Source organism: Diospyros lotus, chromosome 8 (assembly GCF_014633365.1).
Source record: "Diospyros lotus cultivar Yz01 chromosome 8, ASM1463336v1, whole genome shotgun sequence".
In the NCBI taxonomy this organism is placed as follows: domain Eukaryota; kingdom Viridiplantae; phylum Streptophyta; class Magnoliopsida; order Ericales; family Ebenaceae; genus Diospyros; species Diospyros lotus.
Genome location: NC_068345.1, coordinates 1,370,497 through 1,380,958, shown reverse-complemented (window position 1 = coordinate 1,380,958; position 10,462 = coordinate 1,370,497). Strand labels below are relative to the sequence as shown.

The 10,462-nt window shown below is 36.1% G+C and overlaps 1 protein-coding gene across 1 annotated transcript; it reads left to right on the top strand.

Annotated features, from left to right (window-relative positions):
• LOC127807613 (transcription initiation factor IIF subunit beta) lies at nucleotides 1–9,562 on the top strand. Its single transcript, XM_052345616.1, has 6 exons — nucleotides 1–409; nucleotides 3,006–3,114; nucleotides 7,523–7,653; nucleotides 7,765–7,839; nucleotides 8,272–8,421; nucleotides 9,269–9,562. Exons 1-6 carry the CDS (start codon nucleotides 197–199, stop codon nucleotides 9,386–9,388), a joined length of 798 nt encoding a protein of 265 aa, XP_052201576.1. The 5' UTR covers nucleotides 1–196; the 3' UTR covers nucleotides 9,389–9,562.
• Nucleotides 9,563–10,462: the final 900 nt, after the last annotated feature.

Sequence of the window (10,462 nt, the reverse complement as noted above, 5' to 3'; positions counted from 1 at the left end):
TTGGAATTGAGATTATTTCATAGAAACCAAGTCATAAATTTGAGTCAATCTCGAGTCACCGAATCCCCTAGATCGGTGCCTTCTACTTGACCTGTGATTCACCAGCTGCGTCCTGTTCGGTCATCGCCTTTCCAGATTCAGACACCGCCACTGTGAGAAGAGCGAGAAAGTATAACGGCAACCGGAGAAGAAAGGAATGGAGGAAGATCGCAGTGCTGGTAGCAACGGCGGTAATCTGGATTCAGGAAAAGCGGAGAGACAGGTTTGGCTGATGAAGTGCCCGCTGGTTGTGTCCAAGTCTTGGCAGTCTCAGTCCAAGTCCTCGTCCGCCGACTCTCAGCCCTCCGTCGCCAAGGTCACTGTCTCCGTCGATCCTCTCTGTCCCTCCGACGATCCTTCTTCTCTCCAGGTACTTCTCAATATTTATCTTTCAGATATAGATGTCTATATATGCATATCTCTGTCTCTCCTTCTCGCTCTGTATGTATATATGTGTGTGTTTATATGTTCTGGAAGTTTCGTGCAATCTCTTCTTGTTCGTGTGTTTATGGACTTGGAGCTGAAATTGTTAGTTCAATGGAATCTTGATCTACTGCAAATTCAGCGGCTGGACTTTGGCTGTTAACCTGTAGTCCTAATCGTTGTTCGATGAAACATTTATCGGATGGATATCGTCGCGATCGAGGGGATTTCCTGCTCTGTGCTTGACAAATAATCATAACGTCTTCTATCAATTGCTGTTAATATATTAAATTATTGAAGAGGCAAAAGATTTTTTTTTGGCTGTCCTCATTGTAATAGTTTCTGTTTGATGATTTAATATATTTTTTAAAATTTATTTTCATCTCTTAAGTTAATGTCTTTTCACGTGTTAGGTTTTTCTGATGTAGATTGATTGTTCCAGATGGTAGGTACTGATATGCTGGGTTCGCCGAGAGGCTAATATATTTCTAACTTGCTAGGAAATTTAAGATGGACTGCATGAAGGGTGAACCAATTTGAGTGGTTGGACTGGAGAGAGAAAGTGGTGGTAGGTTTTGAATGATTTTATTGAACTGGAGCAAGCTGCCTCCAATTTAAAACGAAATTGTTGTGTTGATAACTTGATAAAGATGATGAGCACAAGCAAATGAGACCTTATCTTTACTACTTCCTAAAAATAAGTCTTCTTGTTTATTCCAATTTCTAATGGGATTACTTGTTTAAACTCTGATTTAATTTTCGCTCCTAGTCAAGCTTGCCTGAAAGTAGACAACACTTGTTCCGTGTCCCTACCGTGAAAATGTTTCTCATATACATACCCATATCAATAGGTTATCCAAATATGGGCACCCCACCCCCCTTCTGATATATGCTTGGTTCATGAGAGACAAATTCAATTGGTCACAGAAAACATGCATTATGGCATTTAATTTGCGCATGTCCCTTCTCTTAATGAGCGAAGATCTGTTCATTAACCAGGGGCGAGGGGTAAGGCACATGTCATTACTTAACTTGACAAATAAGGCACGTGTTAGATGTATACGTGTTTACTTGGTGATATTCACACTATTATTTTGAAAGGATTTCTACTGTCACTAGAGGGTTATGCTATTGCTAATTCTATTCTATCATTTAATTATTCTTGTGTGTGTGAAATTTAGTTGTGTGGAACTCACAGATAACAAATTGAGTGTGCGCATACCATGACTGCCACATGGTAAGCTTAGGAGGTTCCACATGGCATGAGGCCTCCCCAAATATAGCACATGATCTCAATGTGACAGTATCACATGTCTTATTATTATCTAACATCAGCCTTGTACGCATGCTGTCCCTTCCTTGAGTTCCCCCGCCATAGGTACTTTCTTAAGCTAGGAAGAACACATGGTGGTGCCTTATCTTTGGATACAGTGAGTCTCCTTAGCTCACCAGAGTCAATCTTCTTGACATCCCTTTGACAACTCTCCTTACTTGGAATCTATTTAGTAATTCTCTTCAGACTTCAGAGGACATCACCTATTCAGTTATTCCGTTTCGTATTTGTGGATAAGATGGTGGTCATCTTCTTACATTGGGTAGCCTTGTGAATTGGAGGCTGGAACCAAGTTGGGTAGCCTTGTGAATTGGAGGCTGGAACCAAGTTTTGGCAAGGACTTGTCCCCTCGCCTTGGTAGAGTTGCTGAGAGAGGACCACAAGAAAAAAGGGATCCCCCCCCCAACACTCACACCCCCCCCCCCAAAAAAAAAAAAATGTTGTTAGTTGGGCTGTAGGACACACTTGTACATCCCATATGCCAAACAAGCGGACAATATCATTTGTCTTTCTCACCTTCAACTCATCTAGAATAAGCATACTCATCAATTTCTTACCCTATCTAGGCAGCCCACCCCCTCTTAGCCAAGGATCTTGGCCTTTTTTATTTTCCGTGAACATTTATTACTCCAGACTTTATATCATAAATTCTGACCTTTAAGAGTTAAAAACTCTGCCTCCACTATATTTTACTTGTCTTGGTTCTCTCCCTTTCACCCTTTGAGAGATCTTCAATATTTGAATGCCTTTCATTACTTCCTACAGGGTCTGAGCTTAGATCCCCTGATGTAAACAATATAACAAATATATCCCTTCCTTTTCTTGTTGATTCTAGGAACCTTTACTTTCTTATAGATATCACCTCTTAGTTCCTTTTTTATCAATTTAGTATAGGTAATGCCAAAATTTTCCATACTAAGTTCCTCACATGTTATTTAGTGATACTTTTATGTTCTGTTGTTTCCTTTTCCCCGCAAATGAAAAGGGTGTAACTATTACAATACTGATGGAACTGCAAAAGTCGATTCCATTTATATTCTTCAACTACTCAGAACTGCTTTAGGGCACCGAAAGGCTTATCATGATTATTGGTTGTTTGCACATGTACGGTGAATTTATCTGTTTCAAAACACATGTGCATTTCTTATTTGTTTATCTTATCAGGGGGAAAACATATTTTGTTCTTACATTTTGCTTGAATGAAAATTAGTTCACGATGGAGGTGGCTGGTAATGAAAATGGGAACGTGCCGAAAAGCTACTCTTTGAATATGTTTAAAGACTTTGTTCCAATGTGTGTTTTTTCTGAGACAAATCAAGGTGAGTATCATACTTGTTTTCAAGTTTGGTATGTTTTGCTTAACGGGCTTTCTCTATTTTATTTTCATCCATTTCATTACATGATACATTGGAATGACCTTAAAGTTGGTATCATTGTGTAAATGTGACAAATGAAAGCAAGGACGAACTTAACTTGCATGAATTCTTAACTGCAAAAGGATTGGAGTTGGAGCTTTGCTCAGATGGCTCTACAAACATCATGTGTATGATACTTGTCCCATCACTTGGTATGGGGAGGTTGGCAGTGTGACTGAATCTGTTGATACCAGTTTATATCCTCTTAACAGTTCAATGTTTATTTTTGTTTATTAGAAATTGACCACTTTGCTAGGTCTTTCATTAATAATTTAAGGTGAAGCTAACTAAATAGGTAGGAAGACATCAAAGACAATGGGTGAAACGTATAAAAACCTATTCAACTTTGTGAGAAAATGCATATTTTTGTTTTTAATTTGTAATTTTCAATTCATTACTGCTATGATCCAAATGAATTCACGCACACTAGAAATTTAATCATGAGATATAACTGGTTCAGAACTTGTTGGTTGATATCTATTGATATTGAGGTGGAACACACCCTAGCATAACTCAATGTTACAATTAATTGTTGCTTGGTTTTGGACTAGTGACTTGGCAATTGATCAGTTGTGTGGTTGAGTCAGTTGCTGTTTACTAGTAACAGGTACAGAAAATGTTGGACTAAGATGTCCGTTATGGCCATATACTCTTGCATTTAAAAAATAGAGAATGTTGGTGACTACAGATTATCAGACCTTAGCACTTACCCATTACTTAAGAACTTATTAGTATTGGCTCACTTGAGGACCATGGTATGGGTGTGCATTCAGATTCTGGAATTTTACAAAATTGAAAATACCAGTTACAACAACAATCACAAGCCTTAATCCCACTAGGTGGGGTTAATTACATGAATACTAAACCTCCAACCATCTCCATCCAAGGCCATATTCTCTGTAACGCTATTATACCAAATTTCATGTTTAGGGGTTTTTCACGAAGTTCTCTTTGGTCTTCCTCTCCCACCTTTTTTTATAAACTTCCTCCATTGCATCCACTTGCCTCGTGGGTGTGTTTATCAGTCTTCTTCAGGCATGTCCAAAACCATCTTAATCAACATTTCATATTCAATAGGCGCCACTTCAACCTTATTGTCTATAATCTCATTTCTTATCTTATATGGTTGCACATCCACACTAATATCATCTTAGTTATGATCACATTTTGTACATGTTCATACTTAACTACCACACTTTTTGAGCAATGCAACACAGATGGTCTTATAGCTGTTTGATGAAACCTCTCTTTTTGCTTAAAGAGATTTTATGATTGCATAGAATGTTAGACAGTTCACTTTAACCATCCTATTTTGATTTTATGAATGAGATGTTCCATATTCTCCCATTCTTTTTGAAAAATTGATCTAATGAATCTAAACTGACGTTTTTTAGGATAACTTGATATCCAAGTCTCATAATGACATAATCTACATTGCTATTTTTGTGCACCTGATATTCCACATATTTTGTTTTTGACACATGTAACTTAAAACATTTGGATTCTATGGCATTTCTTTGTAATTCTTATTCATGCTTTTGTTTGTGTCATTGACCAAGATAATATTGTTTACAAACTGAATTATGTATAAAACTGGCTAAACTGAAATAATTGAATAAACTGAACACATTGATGAAAAATTCAGAACTACAAAAATAAATGAAAAATAGAGGCAGCACAAGAGATAACGAATTGGTGGAAGGCCATCATCCCCTCCAGGCATCTCTGCAACAAGATGTTGGCTTATGAAACGCATCCAACCGTGCCTGTGGTTACATTTCCCTCAAGCTTTAGGAGGAACAGCATTGAGCACTGCCTGAACTTTGTCTACAGTGAGCCCACCATTAATATTGACTCTATCAAGGTTTCAGGAGACCCACTATTTCTTCGGTTGAATTGGCATGAATGAAGTGCTCAAGGAGGATATTGGGATGGTGGCATTGAGAGAGGAAGAGAGCCAGAGAGGAGGAGCAACTGAACCGAAACCTAATGTCATGATAGATTTTACACCCAATGTCATGCTTGTAAATAGCATCTTTTTAAAAAGTGATGTATAATTTGGTTTATTTGTTTAAAAATCAAAATATTAATTCCAAAAACCAGACATAGAAGTGAAAAAGGAAATTTCTAAATAAAAAAATAAGCTGAAATTTCTATCGAAAAATTAAACAATAATATGTCAGTTTGTTTCATGAATTTGGTTTGCACCAGATAATTTTCACCCCTAGACCAAGGTGGGAAGCCATCCAGCTATGAGGTTGGGAGTGAGGGTAGGAAGTTAGTCTAGAAAGATAACTCTATTTATTTATTTTTTGAGATTTTAGCTGTTTTTTGTTGAGTTTATTAATATGCATGAGATGAGATGTAACAGTATCGAAGATAAAAAAGAGAAAGTTGGTTGAGAGGGTTTGAGCATGCATAGAGGTGGCCAGTGTGTGTGCTTGTATGGAAAATGTAAGACTATCTACATTAGAATTGATGCTTCAGAAGGTCTGAATTAACTTGGTAAGAGATTGTAATGCAAGACATTATATAGTTTTAGTTTTCGTAGTATGGGTGTTGATAGCGTGGCCTGGAGAAGATCCATGTATCTGGAAGAACCACTTAGTTGAGTTCACTTATCAACTCAATTAGAGTCCTTAAAGAGGAATATTCTGATGTCTAATGCCTTATGAGTACATAGAAAGTGTTTAGCAAAGTTTTGGAAGAACCAAGAGAAATGAAGCAGCATCATTGTCTTCATCAAGACATTGAACTCCTTCCTGGTAAATGACCTGGCAAAGTAACACCTATTTTGGTTTTACTTTTTTTAGACTATACCTCTACAGTTAAACTGAATTACTCTCTTACAAGTTCATGCTTAAGTTACATGAAAATATACTTCGAAGGTGTTTGGCTTAGCTTAAATTTTAGTCAAAGGGAGCTTATAAACTCTTCAATGACCCGTTTGATACTTGGACTAAATAGTGATGGGATAAAAGTTAATGATGGGACAAAATAGTAATGATAGTAAATAATATTATTCCATGTTTGTTAAATGAGGTATTACCTGAAGTTATAAGTAGTCTATGTTTGATATGTCAAACTGTGAGGGAAATATTACTGATATTTAATTGTTAAATGACCAAATTGCTCATTTGTCCAAATATATTATAATTATAAAAAATATATCTTCAATTGCATTAAAGATATTTTGATTACAAAAATATATTTAAAGAACATATATCTAAATATATTTCAATGAAAACATTATGTGTATATATAAATATAAATATATCATATTTATATCAAATTTAAAACATGAAAAAAGGGGAAGTGGGGAAACAATTGAAGGTGGACAATATGGAAATGCGAAGAAGAAGAATTTGGAAATCTATGGCATGGCTGCAAGAAGAAGCATTATTAGCAGATTGGAAGAAGAAATCAGAAATCAGAAATCAAAAATCAGATTAAGAACAGATTGAACAAATCTGGAAATTAGAAATCAGAAATCAAATTAAGAACAGATCAGAATAAGATATAGGAAGAAGAAGTCAAATTAAGAACAGATCTGGAAATTGGAAGTTATGGCTGTGGACGGTGGCTGCGGTGGTATGGTAGCAATGGTGGTGGCAGTGGTGACGGGCATTTTTCCGAGAGAGAAGAGAAGATAGAGATGTTGGAAGATGCATTAAATGACGAGAGAGTGGGTTTTTATATTGGAAGGGCAAAGTTGTCCAAAAAACATAATTTTTATCCCACCCTCTGGACTAATTTATTCCGGGGGGGGGTGGGGGTGGGTTGGGATAAGTTAAAACCTGGACTAATTCATGCCGCACAATTGTTTTTCCCAAACATGGTATTCCCCTAGAACATGGTATTACCACAAATTAATACTTGTACTGAACAGCCCATAAAAGCTTAATTTTTCTTTTTTCTTTTTTTCACTCTATCTGTTTGGCAAACATGAAGAGCTTATAAGCTCTTCTAACAACTTTTTTAGTAAGTTGGTACTTTATAACTTAATTTTTTGAAGCTTTTAAGCTACTTGCAAATAAGCTGATGTTCACCAAGTAAATGTTCACATTACCCTCATTAATAAGCTCTTATTAGCAAAGACTTTAATAGCTTATTAGTTTAACAGCTTATTAGCGAAGAAGCTCTTATGATTTAAGCTAAGCCAAATGGTCTCTTCATCTAAGGGGCAGTTAAATTCAGTAAAAAAATACTCTTGATACTTTGATTTATGTGGTACATATGCATTTGTTTTTGGTTGAAAGTTTCACTTTGAAATTGTGAACTAATATTATGGTAGCCCTTATCAATATTGTAGGTAAAGTTGCAGTGGAAGGGATTGTGGAGCATAAATTTGACATGAAGCCCCATAACAAGAATTTGGAGGAGTATAGCAAAATGTGCCGTGAAAGGACAAATAAATCAATGATTAAGAACCGACAAATTCAAGTACAATATATCTCTGTGCATTTTGTTCAGCTGTTACATTGTATCCTCCTGCCTCCCTCTCTCTAAGGGGTGTGTAATCTCCCTCTCTCTCTCGCATTGGCTATTTAATAGGTGATTGACAATGATCGTGGAATCCATATGAGGCCCATGCCTGGAATGGTTGGCTTAGTTGCTTCGAGTTCTAAGGTATTGATATTCCCTCTCAGATTTTAGAACCTATATTGGAGTTTATGCTGCCCTTTGCTTTTTATGTGCTTTTCTTGATGAGCTTTCTTTGTCCAGTCTTTGGAGTTTATGTTTCTTTTTTATAGAGGAAAATTAAGCAAACAGGGGAGATGGCCTGTCCTGGTAGGATATAATAGCTATCCTGGTTGAGTTTGTTCTGGACTGAACCTTACTTTGATCTGCTTATAAGTCCTGGTTTTGTGTTATAATTTTAGTTAGTAATGAATGTTTTATGGTTTATTTTTTGTTTATCCTAGTAAAGTTGTTCGTATCTCCGTTTTCCAGTTTTATTCGTTCTGGATATGTAGAGTTTCCATCATTAACAAAGAATAGGATGTGGTGCGTGTATGAGCTACAGGATGACTAACTTTATCATCAACAATCTGTGTCTAGGATAAGAAGAAAGCAGCTCCCATTAAGGGAACAGATGTGAAAAGAACTAGAAGGGATCGTGGGGAACTGGAGGATATTATGTTTAAGCTTTTTGAAAGACAGCCAAATTGGGCCTTGAAGCAGCTTGTCCAAGAAACAGATCAACCAGCGGTACGTCTCATTACTGATCTCAGTTACAGCAACTATCCAAAGATTTAATCCCACTAGCTGGGGTTTGGCTACATAAATTCTAGCTTTCTAACCATCTATATCCGTTATTGTATTTTTTGCAAGGCATTATACCCCAATCTCATATTTTAGGTTTTCCCGCTAAGTTTTCTTTGGCCTTTCTCTGCATTTTTTGCTGCAAACTTCTTCCCTTCCATCCACTTGCCTCATGTGTCTGTTGGTCTTTTTCTCGCATTTTTAAATTATCTTAATCATGTCCTCACTAGGCGCTACTTTAACTTTATTATGTATAATTTGATTCTACTTCTATCTTTTTACGATTGCAAGCCTTAATCCAACTAAGTGGAAACCTTATATCAGTTAACTGAAAAAATTGTGGTTCACATTATTCATGTTTAGTTAGTGACATCAAGAAACAGATCAATCAAATGACCAGTATGTTTTGATTACTTATCACTTCATGTTGTTCTTGTTTAATTGGTGACTCCAAGAAATAGGTTAACCAGCAATATCTCTGGTTTTTTATATTTCAGATTACTTTTGTTTAGTCATTGTGGACAGTAGTGTTTCTAGTTTATTTTTTGTTATCCAGTGGTGTTTTAGGTTTAATTCACTGGCATTATCTTCTATTATATATTATTATAATCTACTAAATTTGCAGAATACTAGAGCCTAATTTGTCTCTTTTTCTGGATTAGATTGTTTTTTCTCCTGCTGTAACGGTTTGTATGAGGACGTGATGATTAAATGATCCCTTATTTGTCATTTATGGTGTTACTGAATGGATTTTTAACTTCCCTGGAATTCTTTTTATATTTATTTGTTGCAGCAATTCTTGAAGGAGATTCTGAATGAACTTTGTGTCTACAATAAAAGAGGAACAAACCAAGGAACTTATGAGCTAAAGCCTGAATATAAGAAAGCTGTTGAGGATTCAGGTGCTGAATAAATTGTATTTTTCCAAATGATTACGCAAGATATTAAGCTTAGGGAAGAAAGGTGGAGCTTTCTTTGTTAGCTGCATCTCTATATTTATCGATATTGTGTAGTTGTGAAATGTTCTTGTTAAACTCAAGTGGTTATAGAAGTATAAAAGTGGCATAAACTTATCAGCTCCATCTCCCTTACTCTGGCTCATATGATTTCATTTGTCACTTAAATTCTGTTATGTTGTTTAGCTTCCATGCATTGAAAGACAGTTATTTCACAAGGCTTGTTCCATGCCCTTGGAAAACCATGGACTAAGAACTGTTTCTAAAAATTCAAGTTAAAAAAAATGGAAAGATATGACTGAAACAGGGTAAGAGTGGGAATTAGCACGAACAATGTAGTTAAAAAAAGGAGACATCTCAAATAGGCAAATTTCCTTTTTGTGGTCTTGAGCTTGCTTCAGCTTTCTTCTTTAAATTGTTTACTAATTGTTTCATGCAAGGAGTTAAAAATGAACAGCTTCCTTGGAGTTTGCTTCATTGCTGTCAAAAAGAGTTACCCAGTTTTAACTTTGTCGGTAGCTTGATATGCATTCTTGCATATTTTCTTAAACTGTTGAACTTCTAGTATAATTTGATTTTCTAACATCATTGCAAAGCTTTTTATTCCAGGATGTCTTGCTAATGTGACCATGTCCACCTTTTTCACAAGTATGTTGTCATTGTGAATTTGTTCTAATGCTGGTGCACCCCTGAAAGTCTGTCTTCCTCTATGAGGGATTGTATATTGCTTGATTCTGTCGACCTAGTCACTTGCAACTTTAGTTACTGAGATAACTCAATGATCAAAAGAGGCTGTCACAAGAAGGTTTCTCTTTTTTTCTTTCTTTGCTGAATATCACAAGAAGGTTTTCCAGTCACACATTATTAGAAAAGGAAGGTCTTATTACTTATATCTGGATAACCAAGACAAAAATCTTCTCCTTGGACAAAATCAGTGTGCTTAGGTTTACATGTGATTGGATAAGGCTTTACTGCCTCTCTCGGATTTGAAGAACAAAAGCTGATGAAATCTATTGTACATACTTTCAGAG